General features: G+C 41.3%; 1 protein-coding gene and 1 pseudogene across 1 annotated transcript in view; both read left to right on the forward strand.

The window, feature by feature from the left end:
• Positions 1-13,361: 13,361 nt before the first annotated feature.
• The window catches only part of CDKL2 (cyclin dependent kinase like 2), a 19,832-nt gene continuing 17,870 nt past the window's right edge, over positions 13,362-15,323 (forward strand). Inside the window, exon 1 of the mRNA XM_081812873.1 lies at positions 13,362-13,370. Coding sequence (XP_081668999.1) covers positions 13,362-13,370 — 9 coding nt within the window. The remainder of the gene's footprint in view (positions 13,371-15,323) is intronic.
• LOC115943272 (U6 spliceosomal RNA) lies at positions 15,231-15,323 on the forward strand (annotated as a pseudogene).

The following is a 15,323-nucleotide window of genomic DNA, read 5'->3' on the forward strand; positions in this document are numbered from 1 at the left end:
TCAGTTACGATATGATGTAGTCTGTGGCAAGTGAAAGAAAATTTAGTGGGTAGATGTTCATATTTTTCCTTTAAATTAGGACAACTTGCTCATCATAATTTATATTTTAACTACAGAAGAACAGAGACCCTTTTTTTCCCTTTTTATTCTGTGTTCCGTAAGATTTTCTAATTATTTAGTAGTAGACTATTTTGGTTAGTTTGATGCCAGAGTTCTAAATTATTTAAAATGACTGGATAAATGAACAATATTACATCATGAACAAAATTTTCCTTTGTGATAGGTTTCAGTAGGTTCATACAGAGTAATTGTTTAAAATAATTTATGTTATTAAGCCAAATAATTCCTAAGTAATGAAGTTTCTGGGTTGTTGTGGGTTTTTTTTTTTTTTGACAGAGACTAAAATCTTTGAATCTGTTTATGTATATATGCACATTTTATGCTTAACATGCTTCAGAGTAGGAAAGTGTTTTTAGCATTACCAAATACCGGTGAAAATGCTCTAAATGCAGATTCAGAATTAAACATTCACAGACATTACTATGCTTCTGTTGCCAAATTAATTGATCTCTTTGGCCTTGATCTCAGAGATTCTTTTTTTTTTTTCCTTCTAAGAGTTTGATAAAGCTGGCTGCCTATTCAAATCCTTTCTTTCACTTTTGTGACTTAGTATTCTTTTAACTGCTCTTGTTTTCTGTACTTGATCTTACCACCTCAAAACTCCAGGCACGACAACCACCCCCCCCCCCAATCCCTTCTGTCCTCAGTCTCTTTCCTGGTAAACTTTGTCTGGGTGGTGTCATTTAGTCCAGGCACAACTTTAGCTTCAACATACTGTCCATTCAGTAGCTTCCATATAGTAAAATGGTCAAGAAGGAGGCCTTTGGAGACAGCCTGGGCTTCAGTGGTGGCAGCTCTGCCATTCAGTGGTTGATCTTGTTTGGCGCTTCTGTTTACTCATTTGTAAGGTGGGTGATTGTGAGGATTCTCAGTGACTTAATCTTATAAAGCACCTCAAACAATGTAGTGGGTCCTCTGCAAGTGTTAACCTGTTACTATTTTTGACTCCATTGCATTTTTGCTGTCGTCCTATCCTGTGTTCCAAATACGTTTTTGTTTTGTTTTTGTTTGTTTTTTAAGATTATTTATTTGGGAGAGAGCAGTAGTAGCAGTAGTGGAGGGAGGGACAGAGGGGGAGGAGGAAGCAGATTGCCTGCAGAGCTCGGAGCCTGATTCCATGACCCCGAGATCATGACCTGACCCGAAATCAAGAGTCCGACGCTTAACCAACTGAGCCATCCAGGTGCCCCCCAAACACTTTTTTTTAAATCCTTTCTGCCATGGACCTCTTTGAAGTCCTAGAAATTCTAATTCAAAGTTCAGAAGTCCAAAACAATGTATTTTCTCTTAAGTGATTTATGCATACCTGGCTCTCTAATAATGAACATCCCACTTTTCTGACCTCTTTAACCTAGAAATATCTGAAGTCTCATCTGTTCTCAATTTTCTCTGTCTCCCTCCTATCCATTTTTCAGGCTGTAAGAAGTATGTGGGTGCATATTTAAGAAGGTGGCTAGGGGGCAGATCATAAACGGCCTTGCTGGCCTTGAGGTTGGTCTTAATCTCAAGAGCAATGGGAAGTTGAAAATTTTAACAAGTGGGGGCAGGTAATTCTATTTTTTTTTTTAAAGATTTATTTGACAGACACAGCGAGAGAGGGAACACAAGCAGGGGGAGTGGCAGAGGGAGAAGCAGGCTTCCCGCGGAGTAGGGAGCCCGATGTAGGGCTCGATCCCAGGACGCTGGGACCATGTCCTGAGCCGAAGGTGGATGCTTAATGACTGAGCCACCCAGGCGCCCCTCACCGCCACGTAATTCTATTTTGAAATGTCTCTAGCTACATAGTAAACAAATTGAAGGAGTTCTGTGATGAGTAAATCAGGTGAATGGATACTGCCAGTATCTCAGTCAAGAGCTGTGATACTCGAGTGGTGGTACTAGGTTGTACTGAAGTGTGCTGCTAGAGTATTGGTGTTAGAAATCTAAAGAATTTGGGGGCGCCTGGGTGGCTCAGACGGTTGAGCGTCTGCCTTCAGCTCAGGTCATGATCCCGGGGTCCTGGGATCGAGTCCCGCATCGGTCTCCCTGCTAGGCGAGGAGCTTGCTTCTCCCTCTGCCTCTGCCTCTCTCTCTCTCTCTGACTCTCATGAATAAATAAATAAAGAACATTTAAAAAAAAAAAAGAAATCTAAAGAATTTGAAAGACTTGGGTAAAATGGCCAGGGCTTGGTGAGGGAAAGGATGGTATCAGAAGAATTCTAAGTTTCTCACTTGCATAATTGGAGAAATAAAATGCTTTGTGAAACACAAGGGAAAACAGGCTTTCTGGGTGAGGAGGCAGGAGTGCTAGTGAAACCCTCTTGGATTTTGATGTTAAACTGGACCTGAAAAGATCAGGCTGTCTAGGATTGTGTAAAATTTTGGCTTGTGCCTTATTTCAGTATATGAAATGGTCAATTTTATGTATACTTAACTGCAATTAAAACGTGCTGTGCACATTATAGAAAATACAGATAATCCAAAAGAATGAACTCCCATAGTCTAATCTGTAGATGGTCCCTGTAAATACTTTAGCCTGGGTGTATGTGTTTTCCTATATACTGTTACACTGTTAATGACAAACCATTTAACACTTGATAAAGTGTAGATTGAGCCACCTTTGCGTGCCAGACACTGTTCTTGATTTTGAAGTTAATGTGAGTGAATAAGAGAAGCATGGATCTCCCTGAGCTTATTAATAATGATAAAGTGTAGTTGTAAATGCTATGCAAAGCATTAAGATAACGTAGCCACTGACTTTAGGATGGTGTTCCCTGACCACCCATTCTGGCACTCCAGCCAGAGGGACCAGCTGATTTAAAGCCTGTAAAATTGGAAAAGCAGGGAAGGTAGGAAGACGCTGGGATTGGTGAAGTGGGGTCAAGAGTTGTCAGAATGGTTAAGAGGTAGTGTAGGAGACATAAGGGGATTAGATCACTTCAACCAGGGTAAGGAATTTATTTGATTATTTTTCTAATTCCTGCAGGAAGCCGTTAAAAAAAATTAAGCACGGGAATGATAGAATAATGCCATGTCAAGAATACATGGTATGAGGGGCGCCTGGGTGGCTCAGTCGGTTGAGTGTCTCTGCCTTTGGCTCAGGTCATGAGCTCAGGGTCCTGGGATTGAGTCCCCGCATGGGGCTCCCTGCTCAGCGGGGAGCCTGCTTCTCCCTCTAATCCCCACCTGTGCTGTCACTCTGTCTCTTTCAAGTAATTAAAATCTTTAAAAAAAAAATACGCTAGGAGGACAAGAATGGAAGCAGGAAAACTAAAAAGCTATTGTAATTCAAGACTTAACATCAGAGGGAAGGAAATAGACGTAGCTCATTTTTTGGCACCTGAATTTAGGAGGTGTTTTGATAAAAGGAATTGACAATGACAAGTTCTGGATAACATACAGCTATCAATGAAAAGCAGATGTTTCCACTTTAAAATAGTGCAACCAGTAAAATATCTTTACACCCATTTTTATTATTTTATTTTTAAAGATTTTATTTATTTATTTGACAGACACAGCGAGAGAGTGAACACAAGCAGGGGGAGTGGGAGAGGGAGAAGCAGGGAAGGGAGCCCGATGCAGGGCTTGATCCCAGGACCCTGAGATCATGACCTGAGCCGAAGGCAGATGCTTAACGACTGAGCTACCCAGCCCCCCCCCCATTTTTATTTCTAAAATGAGTTTTCTATAATATTTAAAGGTAAATTGAGTCACACTTCTGGTAGCTTTACATCTGGTTTAATATTTAGGCAAGTTAGTCATTATTTTACAGCCAAGTAGAATGAAGCTCAGAAAGGATATTGCAGTCATACTAGTATGACATAATTTGAAATACTGCATTAGCCAAAAGGGTCAATCTGCTTTAAAGGATGATTTATTTTAGAAAATGAGTTTGAGGGGCGCTTGGGTGGCTCAGTCGGTTAAGCGTCTGCCTTTAGCTCAGGTCATGATCCCAGGGTCCTGGGATCAAGCCCCACATCAGGCTCCCCGCTCCATGGGGGACCCGCTTCTCCCTCTTCCTCTGCCTGCTGCTCTGCCTGCTTGTATTCTCTCTCTCTCTCTGTCAAATAAATAAAATCTTTAAAAAAAAAAAAAGTTTGAAATACCAGAAATTTAAACTTTGAATGCAATGCTTTTTTATCCTGGGGTTATTTTAGCAAATTGTAAAATCACAGCCTCCAACTTTAGTTGGATCCTAAAATTAAGGCTCCCTTAGTCAGGAACTACATTCAGGAAGCACAGCATTAAGTAATGAGGCAGAGTAGAGAATTGGACAGAAGTCACATCGCTGCAGGGGTGCCTGACTGGCTTAGTCGGTAGAGCACGTGACTCTTGAACTCTGGATCTTGAGTTCAAGCCCTACATTAGGGGTAGACTTTGAAAAAAAGTCATTGAGAAATCAAATAGCTGTCAAGTACTCCACATCTCTGAGCTGATAAAAAGGAATAATGTCTGAGGGCCCATCATTTTACATATATTTTTTAAAACCGAATACCCTATTAAGTTTAATTTTTTGTTTTTTTTGTTTTGTTTTTTAAGATTTTATTTGCGAGAGAGAGCATGAAAGGGAGGAGGGTCAGGGAGAAGTGGACTCCCTGCTGAGCAGGGAGCCCAATGCGGGACTCGATCCCGGGACTCCAGGATCATGACCTGAGCCAAAGGCAGTCGCTTAACCAACTGAGCCACCCAGGTGCTCTGTTTTTGTTTTTAAAGAGGTGAACTGGGCTCCTGGGTGGCTCAGTCGGTTAAGCATCGGTCTGCCTTCGGCTCAGGTCATGATCCCAGAGTCCTGGGATCCAGTCCCACATTGGGCTCCCTGCTCAGTGGGGAGTCTGCTTCTCTGCCCCTCCCCTGGATAGTGCTTTCTCTCTCTCTTGCTTGCTCACTCTCTCTCTCAAATAAAATCTTGAAAGAAGGTGAACTAGAGGTTGTAGAGGTAAAAAATTCTTGCATATTGGTGATAAGGATAGCGACTTAGAAAACAGACATGAGAGCTGCAGCATGATGACTTACCAGAAGTGACTTAGAGTGATGTTTTAAAGCAGGCACTCAAGTAACAAATGTGTGACAGAAGTGAGAAGGATTTACACAGCAGTCCGTGAATATTTATTAGAATCTTGGTATGTGCCAGAAATGATCCTAGGTGCTGGTTAGCAATACAGCAGGTATATAGCCTACCCTCTGGAAACTTGTATCTTTTGAGGGAGGGTGGCAACAAACATGGAAAGAAGTAATTTCAGTCCTGATAAGTTCTGGGCACAGTACAACTCATTTAGTCCGAACAGTAATCCTGTGAGGAAGAGTACTGTTTATTTTACAAAAGAGTTAATTCAGGCACAGGGGTTAGCTACTTTTCCAAGATCACATGGCTAACAGAGGGCAGAAGTAGTGAAGAATGCAATAGTGACAGGAAATGGGCTGTTGCGTAATCGTTACCGAGGGTGGTGATGAAAGGCCTCTCTGAAGAGGTACATTTGAGGTCCAAAATAGAAGGCAGTCTTGATAAGAACTGGTAGGTGACATTCCAAATAGAATGAAGAGCAAATGCACAGGCTCTGTGTTTGGAAGCTTGGTGTGTACGTGGGCAATAAGGCCAGTGGGGCCATAACAGCAGATATCAAGAGATAAGAGCTAAATTGTGGGTGGCCTTGTAGTTTGGATTTTACCCTTGTATGGGGCTTGTAAGGATCTGAACAGGGAGGTGATGTGATCTGAATTAGTGTGGAGACTGTTAGGAAGGGATATCAGGTGATGGACATGGTAGCTTAGATTAGGGTTGCAGTTGTGAAGATGGTGATAAATGGTCAGCTAGTAAGATATATTGTGGAGATAGAACCTAGAAGACTTAATTATGGATTAGATTCTGAATGTGAGGGAAAGAATGTTTAAGGATGATCCCTGGGATTTTTATGGAACTTGGGTGGAAAGCTGTACTCTATTGAGATATTGAAGGAGCAGGAGTAGATTGTGGAGGGAAAAATCAACAGTTCTCTTTTAGCAATGTTAAGTTTCATATGCCAATTGAATAGCCAGGAAGAAATGTCAGGTGGTTTGATTTTGGAGTTCTCTGAGGAGAGCTCAGTGCTATGAGTGGCCAGTATAGGTCTTTGCAGCTGGTGGATGAGATGAGATCACCTAGGGAGTAAGTGTACAGAAGAGAAGAGGCTGAGTGAGGACTGAGCCCTCAAATACTCTTAAAATTCAGGGTTTTAGGGGCACCTGGGTGGCTCAGTCGGTTGGGCATCTGCCTTCAGCTCGGGTCATGATCCCAGGGTCCTGGGATCAAGCCCCACGTCAGGTTCCCTCTTCCCCGGGGAGCCTGCTTCTCCCTCTCCCTCTCCCTCTGCCGCTCCCCCTGCTTGTGCTCTCTCTGTCAAATAAATAAAATCTTAAAAAAAAAAAATTCAGGGTTCTAGTACAGGAGAAGCCTGCAAAGGAAACTGAGGGAGACAAAATATAGCAAGTACTGGTGTCATGGAAAGCTAAGTTTCAAGAGTTTATCTCAAAAGGAAAGAATAGACAGTTGTGTCAAATGCTGCTGAGGTCAAATAAGGTAGTGAATTAATTAAGCTGGGCTATCTGCTATAGTAAATAGACCCCAAGTGTCTAATGGCACCAACAATTGTTTTTTACCTATAAAAAATAGGAGAGTTGGGGCACCTGGGTGGCTCAGTCATTAAGCATCTGCCTTCGGCTCGGGTCATGATCCCAGGGTCCTGGGTTTGAGCCCCGCATCGGGCTCCCCGCTGGGTGGGAAGCCTGCTTCTCCCTCTCCCACTCCCCCTGCTTGTGTTGCCTCTTTTGCTGTGTCAAATAAATAAATAAAATCTTGAAAAAAAAAATAGGAGAGTGGTAGTGAAGAGGCCAGTGGTCTGGCCCTCCCCCACTTGGTCATTTAGGAACACAGATGAATGAAGGCTCTACCAGCTTTAATGTGTGGCTCCAAGATCATGCTGTAGTCATCTTTGTTATAGCCAGGTGAAAGAGAAAAGGAATATGGAGGATCTTGTGTGGAGATTTTTATGGGCCAGGACTGGGAATGGTAGATACCTCATGTTCCATTGGCTTGACTTAAGTCACATGACCCCAATCTCAATGGAGATTGCAGAAAATAAACAAGCCATACATACAGGAAAAAGGAACCAGCTTATTGTGAGTAGTTAGTAATCTCTGCTACAGATGGCCTTGGCAAGATATAGGCCATAGTGACTTTACAGAAAAAGTCTATTCGTTTACTTCTGATTCTCTTAGGCTTTCATCCTTATCATATCACTGAAATAGTTTTTCCCAAGTTTTGTTATAAAGATTAGAGGAATGGGGTAGAGGTTAGAGGGAGATGGAACGTCAAGGGGGAGTTTTTGTAAGAGGCATGTTACCAGTGCAAACAATGTGTGTTTTTAACATTTGAGGAATGAATTTCCAGGTTCACACTGTTATAGTATAGATATATGTTGAATTTGGCAAAGTAAGTGGTATATTGTACTTTAGGTGTTCAAAACTAATTGTCATCTTAATCACTTTTATATGTAGTAATGAGGTCATTGAATCAACTACTAGGTTGAGAACAGAATTCTCTCTTCTATGGCAAGTGTTCTTCCATCAAAGAACCAGGATTTCAAAATAAGTCCATTTTCTTCATAGTATGAGATGTATTCATACATAGCTCCATGCTATATAATATACTGAAAATAAAGACTACTTTCTGTAGTCTGAAGTTTTATGACCCTTCTGTTCACTTGGTGACTCATTTGAAGTGATGCCAAAAACCTATGATAATTCAGTATCTCATGGGACCTAAGTGAGAGGTATTTTTTGTCTGTTTGTTTGGCAAGAAACTGACCCAAGCACATAGTTTTTGGATGTCAAGATGTGTAGAGAATGATCATTGCCAAGAGTCATTTAATAGGGATGATCACTAAAGTGAGGAAGACAATTGGGCTACTCTAAGCTAAAATATGTAAATTTATTGAAAAAGATTTCTGGGAAGGCCATATATTTCTTGTCCTGTAGTCTATTTTGTATTGAGATAATTTACATACATAAAATCCACACTTTTAATACAGATCAGTGGTTTTTAGTATATTCACAAGATTGTATAACCATGACCACTATCTAATTCCAGAACATTTTCACCACCCTAGAAGGAAATCCATACCCATCCAAATCCAAATCCATTCCCATCTCTCCCTCAGTCCCTGGTAACTACTAATCTTTCTGTTTCTATGGATTTGCCTATGCTGGACACTACATAAATGGAATCAACACATGGCTTTTTGTGTCAGACTTCTTTCACTTAGCATAATGTTTTCAAGATTCATCCATGTTGTAGCATGTAGCAATACTTCATTCTTTTTATATTCCATTGTATGGATATACCATAGTTTATCCATTCATCAGTTGATGGACATTTGAGTTTCACTTTTTGGCTATTATGAATATCATTGCTGCTATAAACATTTGTTTAAAGTTTTATGTGAACATATATTTTCATTTTTCTTGGGTATATACCTAGGAATGGAATTGCTAGGTCATATGGTCCTTAGTCTCTTTTATCTTTTGTTTCTTTGCCATATCTCCACTTCTCTTCTCTTGTTGCCAGTCTCATGCACACCCACATTGTTTTCTTTAGATTTTTACAATATTTTCACTTTTTTTAGTGATTAAAATGTCCCTCTCAACCTCTCCCTGTATTTTCCCACTTGAGTAGTTCATGTTATGATTTTTCATAAAAAGTTCATCACTTTTCATACTGTGACCTCATGGAATTGAACTCAATTCCAATGACATTCTTCAGTAATCTTCAGCTACCCAAAGGAACAGCCAAACATTCCACCCTTTAGAACCCATCATTGTCATCATCTTGTGCCAATTCCAAGGTCTTAAATTCACAAATTGCTTTAACAGTCACTTTTTCTCCTGTTTCACTCCCATTAAACTTCATGCCTATGTGAACTCCACTCCTTCAGTGCCTCTGCATTTTCAGTTTATTAGCTAAATTCTGTCAAAATTTGTCTTCCTATCTAGCTGGAACCCATGGCAAGCCATTTCAATGGTGCTTTCTCCATCCTACTTGATTTCTTTTCTTTCTTTTTTTTTTTAAGTAAGCTATACACCCAGTGTGGGGCTTGAACTCATGATCAAGAGTCACATGCTTTTCTGACTGAGCCAGCTAGGTGCCCCTCCATCATACTTGATTTCTTAACTCCTTTGTTTATTCTTCTTGCTGTACCAATTCTCTAAGAGTTAGCTTGTGTGCCATTTGTTTTCTCCATTCTTGCCCCTGGGGATGCCAAGTCCTATAAAATAGAGTCAGTTGGTTTCACTGCAAATTCATGGTGTCCAGGCTCAAGTGGGCACATTTTACTATTTTATATTCTTTTCATATCAAAATGACTTCTTTGTAACTATTTCAAGGTATTTCTGCTCTCAAATCCTTGAGCCTCAATCTCACCATTATCTTTTTCAGCAAAAATGAAGTTCTTTTACTGAGAAGATCTAGACCAGCCACTGTGTCCGTCCTACACTTTTCTCAGTTTTTCCTTTTTTCTTTAAGCCTCTTCACTACCTGTCCTAGGCTTTTCATTATTCCTTTTCTTGCCTCTTTAAAGCTTCTCTCCATTCTTTTTCCCTACAAAGATTTCCCAGGTGAAAACAAAAAATAAGCAATAACCCAATCCTGCTTCTACCTAATGCTACCTCCTCTTCAGCAAACCTGTAGGTAGCTTTACCCAGGATGTATAATTGTTGAATACCCTATGTCTCCTTCACAGTTGGCTTTCAAACTCAGTTCTTTTTTTTTTTTTTAAAGATTTTATTTATTTATTTGAGAGAGAGAGAGAGCACATGAGAAGGGGGAGGGTCAGAAGGAGAGGCAGACTCCCCGCCGAGCAGGGAGCCCGATGCGGGACTCGATCCTGGGACTCCAGGATCATGACCTGAGCTGAAGGCAGTCGCTTAACCAACTGAGCCACCCAGGCGCCCCCAAACTCAGTTCTTTTTGAAAGAAAGCATTCTATTCACCGAATCTAGTTTTTTAGTCTTTATCCTTTTGGTTCCCTGTGGGATATAAACAGGTTATTTAAGCTTCAGGGCCTCTTGTCTGGAGGGGCCTTTAAATGTTCATATTGTTGAATATATTTGTAAGGTTGGAAAAATAAAATATTCTTGTATTTTTTTTTAAAGATTTTATTTATTTATTTATTTATTTATTTGACAGCGAGAGAGGGAACACAAGCAAGGGGAGTGTGAGAGGGGAAGCAGGCTTCCCGCTGAGCAGGGAGCCTGATGTGGGGCTCGATCCCAGGACCCTGGGATCATGACCTGAGCCGAAGGCTCCCTGCTTAACGACTGAGCCACCCAGGTGCCCCAATATTTTTGTATTCTTGTTCTCAAACTTCAGTCCTAACAAACATGGATTTGCCACTTTATAAAAGGGGGTCTCCTGAATTCATATAAAAAATTCATCAGATTCTGTTATAGCCTATAGAGGTAACAAAACAGGGCATGCCTCCCTCCTACTTGGTCACATCCAGGGATAGAGCTAATTTCTACATGAGGACATCTTGGATTGGCCAAAGAATTATATTCTTTCCATGCCCAGGTCCTAGGTCTGCTCCTCATGATTACAGGTTCAGGAACTAGATTTTAAGCAGCTTGACCAAGGTGATCAAGCACTGGAAGATTAATTCATGCTAACCAAGCTTACAAAAGATAATTTATAAATCAGAATATTTATTTCTTAGTATACAAGAAAGAATTAATACCTTAATATTGACTATAGTTATAAATATCTGCTGTTCCAGGACATTCTCTTAATTGGATCAAGGTGTTCTAGAGCCCAAATACGATTATAAAACGTTTAGTCTTCATGATTTCTTTTTATAAAGATTTATATAATCTCTACACTCAACGAGGGGCTCAAACTCAGGACCCCGAGATCAAGCGTCGCATGCTCCCGGGACTGAGCCAGCCAGGCTCCCATACTCTTCGTGATACAATGTGAAAATAACTTGAGTGCTTAAGGCCTTTCACTGGAGGGGTATGGCTTAAACCCCAAACTACTTGAAGATGAGGAAATCCCTGTTTCTTATGTGACTCAAGCCTTTGCGTCATTCTGATCTACCAGTCTTGCCTGGTCATGGATCTAGCCTTAAGCCATGGTCTGTACCTTTTTTTTTTTTTTTTTTTTAAGATTTTATTTATTTGACAGAGAGAGAGATAGCGAGAGCAGGAACACAAGCAGGGGGAGTGGGAGAGGGAGAAGCAGGCTTCCCGCGGAGCAGGGAGCCTGATGTGGGACTCGATCCCAGGACCCTGGGATCATGACCTGAGCCGAAGGCAGACGCTTAACGACTGAGCCACCCAGGCGCCCCTGGTCTGTACCTTTTAATCTCACCCCCAACTGCACCCTATTTGGCTGCCACAGGCCGGTATCGCACATCTCTTCTAGTTCCTCTGATGGCCTAGCTCTTCTCTTATTTCATTCATGTTCTTTCTCCCTCTTCCATTATCTCCACTTAAAGTGTGTCCCTCGCTTTCAGTGCCCAGGCTGTCCTCCTCGAGGTCCCTCCTAATGTCACTTGTGTTGTCACCTACTTGCTTTCACCTTGCCTCACCTACTAATCATCACTTCCTAGGCTGTCACCCTCATCACCTACCTGGCCCAGCCTGGCCCCACTGCCCCGACTGGAAAGGAAGCATCGAATCGCGGTCAGGGGGAACCTTCCCGGGTGGGGGCGCCAGGGGCGGGTCTTGCTCACCGCCCCCGCAGGGAAGCTGCAAGGAATGCTTCATCGCCCTCTGTGCCTGTTTTCCTCCTTCTGTTTTCTCCCAATCCCACAAAACCACCACCCTTTTATTCTCTCCGTGAGCGCCGGAATCGCCTCTTGCTCTCCGTTGCGAGGAAAGGTCTCCCGGCAAAGGCAGAAAGGTGCCGCTCTACTTGAGAATTGAAGTATAAAGTGGGTGCTGGTGTCTGCGCATCAGTGAACAGAACCTGGGCCAAGCCCTAGGTGAAGGGGCAGGGTGGTTGGCGCTGAGCCAATCGTAGCTCGTGACGACAGGGCCCAGCCAATCAGAACGCGGGAGGCTTGGCGCACTCAGGGCGGGGCCGGACGGGTGGGAACCCGCCCCCTTGCAGCTCGGTGGCCAACGCCTTCGCCCAGGGTTTGCTGGAGCTAAGCAGGTTCACAGACTCCAGGGACTGGGCACCTTGAGAGCTGGGAGACGGTGCCTTCCCACCCAACTAATTTCTTTACAGACCTTGGCCTTAACAGGCGTGTTGGTGCCTGCCGTGGACGCATTCTGACCTGCGCTGTATCCCTCTCGGGAGACTGTGCCTATGGTTGGGGCAGAGTGAGGTCGTTGCCTTGACGACGGCAGCATGCGGCCCGCGGACCCCCTGAGTGTGAGCCTGCGGCAGGCCGAGGCCAATCTGCCTCCCTGCCTGATTCGCCCCGGTCCGGTGACTGTGTCTACAGAAGAAATCAGACCAGCTCCGGAATTGCTAGTTTGCTAATCAGCATCTTTTAGACCTGCGAGCGAGATGCATTTCATCTCAAATTTGTTTCCAAGTTGAAAACCTTTGGGTCTTTCCACGTGAAAGGATTTTAAAGAAACAGTAAGTATAATACTTTTAAAAGCTTCTATTATCTCGTTCTCTGATTTGTGATAGATTTCAATCTGTCTTTAACAAAATAAAAAGTTAGCATTATTTTTATTATCTGATTGTTGGTATTAGAACCGTATGCTTAAATGGCACATGTCCAGGAATACCGCATTGCCAATTGGCCAGGCATCCTTTTAGTTTGTATTACCCTTACACACCAGGAGTAGAAGACGTGAAAAATTGTAGTTTATGAGTAACTGTTTCAGGAAACAAGAGGCTTTTTAAGCTGTGAGACTTCTTTTTTTTTTTTAAAGATTTTATTTATTTGACAGAGAGAGACACAGCGAGAGAGGGAACACAAGCAGGGGGAATGGGAGAGGGAGAAGCAGGCTTCCCGCTGAGCGGGGAGCCCGAGGCGGGGCTCGATCCCAGGACCCTGGGATCATGACCTGAGCCGAAGGCAGACGCTTAACGACTGAGCCACCCAGGCGCTCCCCAAGCTGTGAGACTTCTAAGGTATTTGTGGGCAGTGCCACTTGAAAAAGCAGGTGTGTTCAATGTGCTGTGACTACATGTGTGGTTGGTTTCCAGAATAAACTTGGAGTAGCCAACTTGCTTAATCTTAGCTTGTGATATGCTTCAGAACATCTTAGACATGCTTAAGGTAATCCTAATTTTGTTCACTTTGCATTTTCAAATATTGAGGACACCAATTGCAAAATGTTTGAAAATGATCCAGGTTATAAAGTCCAGCTATATTTGTTCTTGGTATGAGAAACCTAAAGTCTAGATCTTAATAAAGCATGCTGTCTTAATGGAAGGAAAAAAATTCAATAAAGGAGAGAGAATTACACTGAGAATTTTTTTCAAACAGACATTTTATTTAAAAATAGTAGATATTAAATGGGAGTTAATATGTCAAATATGTGGAAAGTTAGTGTTATGGACACTGCTCTGTAAATAGTTTATAGAACCTACTATCAAAGCTAGTGGTAAAATATGAAATAATTGGAGTTGGTGTTGACTGGAATTTACTTTCATCTTTTCCCCCTTCAGGTCAGTCTTCTGGTTTTCCATGTATATCTATGCCTTATTATGTATATATATTAAACCCTAAATTTTTAGGGTAAACTGATGAAAATGTATACACACTGGGTTATCACAGTTTGCTAGAACAAAGAGGGTATTTGTTTTGTCTTTGTTATCAGTGTACTAATATGGAAGCAAATAAAACATCACAATTCACAATCTGGGTAAATTAGTTTTAGATTGCCATAAGGACACAATTAATGAGATAAGTGAGAGGTTTTTTTTTTTCTTTCCACGTTTTATGAATGAGTATTTTTGTATTGTTAGGTTAAAAAAATAAACTATAAATCATCATTTGAATATATAGTTACTCAAAGATTGTTTTTTTCTCCCAAAACTTTTAGAATCATATTGGGATTAGGAGAAATATTTTTTATTCTTTGTTTCTGGAATTTAATTGCAAAATCAGATTTAAAAAATAAATTTAACTTTGGAGTTATTAGCTTTTATATTTCATGACAATCAAGACTTGTGAGTTAGAATCTATTTGTATTTGAACTGAAAAAGTTTTTTTCGATACCAAAATATGTAGTGGAATGATCACTGATCCTTCATCAGTCATTATTAGAATTGCCATTATCCAAAAAATGTCATATAATGAGATGTAAAAGAATTCTAAACACAAAATTCAAATGATCATACTTACAGTGAGTAATCATAAAAAGGACTTTTGAAATATTGTATTTGTTACTATTAGAATTTGATTTTTTAACAATTTGCTTATATACTGTGATGTCAGTGTTGTTATTTTGTACTTTCAATGTGGGAATTTAATTACTACAGAGAAAAGTAAAGAAAAATAGTTTATCAAAGTTTCTTAGTGTTAACTTGGTGATGATTTTGTGAACAAATATTTTTTCCAACTGAGTAGAAAGTGCATAAAGATGTTCAACTTAGCTTTTTTTAAAGATTTATTTATTTGAGAGAGAGAGAGAGAGAGAAAGAGATAGTGCATGAGTGGGGGGAGGGGCAGAGGGAGAGCATCCTTAAGCAGACCCCCCTCCCCCACCCCCCCCAGCCTGAGACTGAGCCTGACTTGGGGCTCCATCCCACCACCCATGAGATCTTGACCTGAGCTGAAACCAAGAGTCAGTCGCTTAACTGACTGAGCCACCTACGTGCCCCTCAACTTTGCTTTTTTAAACCTGATGTAAAAAAAATAAATTTGATCTTCACTAAAACCAAACTCATTGAGGCGCCTGGCTGGCTCAGTTGGTAGGGTGAGTGACCCTTGATCTCAGGGCTGTGAGTCTGAGTCTCACTTAGGTGAGGAGATTACTGAACGGTAAAATCTTAAAAAACAAAACAAAACAAAACGCACTTGTGCTTTTTCACCTCTGAGTGAAAAGGAGTTGCGTTTTTCTAAAATAAGCTGTAATTGTTTTGCATGATAGTTCAAGTATTGCTTTATCTGAATTAAAAATATATTGAATTTGTGCTCGCTTCGGCAGCACATATACTAAAATTGGAACGATACAGAGAAGATTAGCATGGCCCCGGCGCAAGGATGACATGCAAATTCGTGAAG

Source organism: Leptonychotes weddellii, chromosome 2, assembly GCF_054177405.1.
Source record: "Leptonychotes weddellii isolate Sample4059 chromosome 2, ASM5417740v2, whole genome shotgun sequence".
Taxonomy (NCBI): Eukaryota; Metazoa; Chordata; class Mammalia; order Carnivora; family Phocidae; genus Leptonychotes; species Leptonychotes weddellii.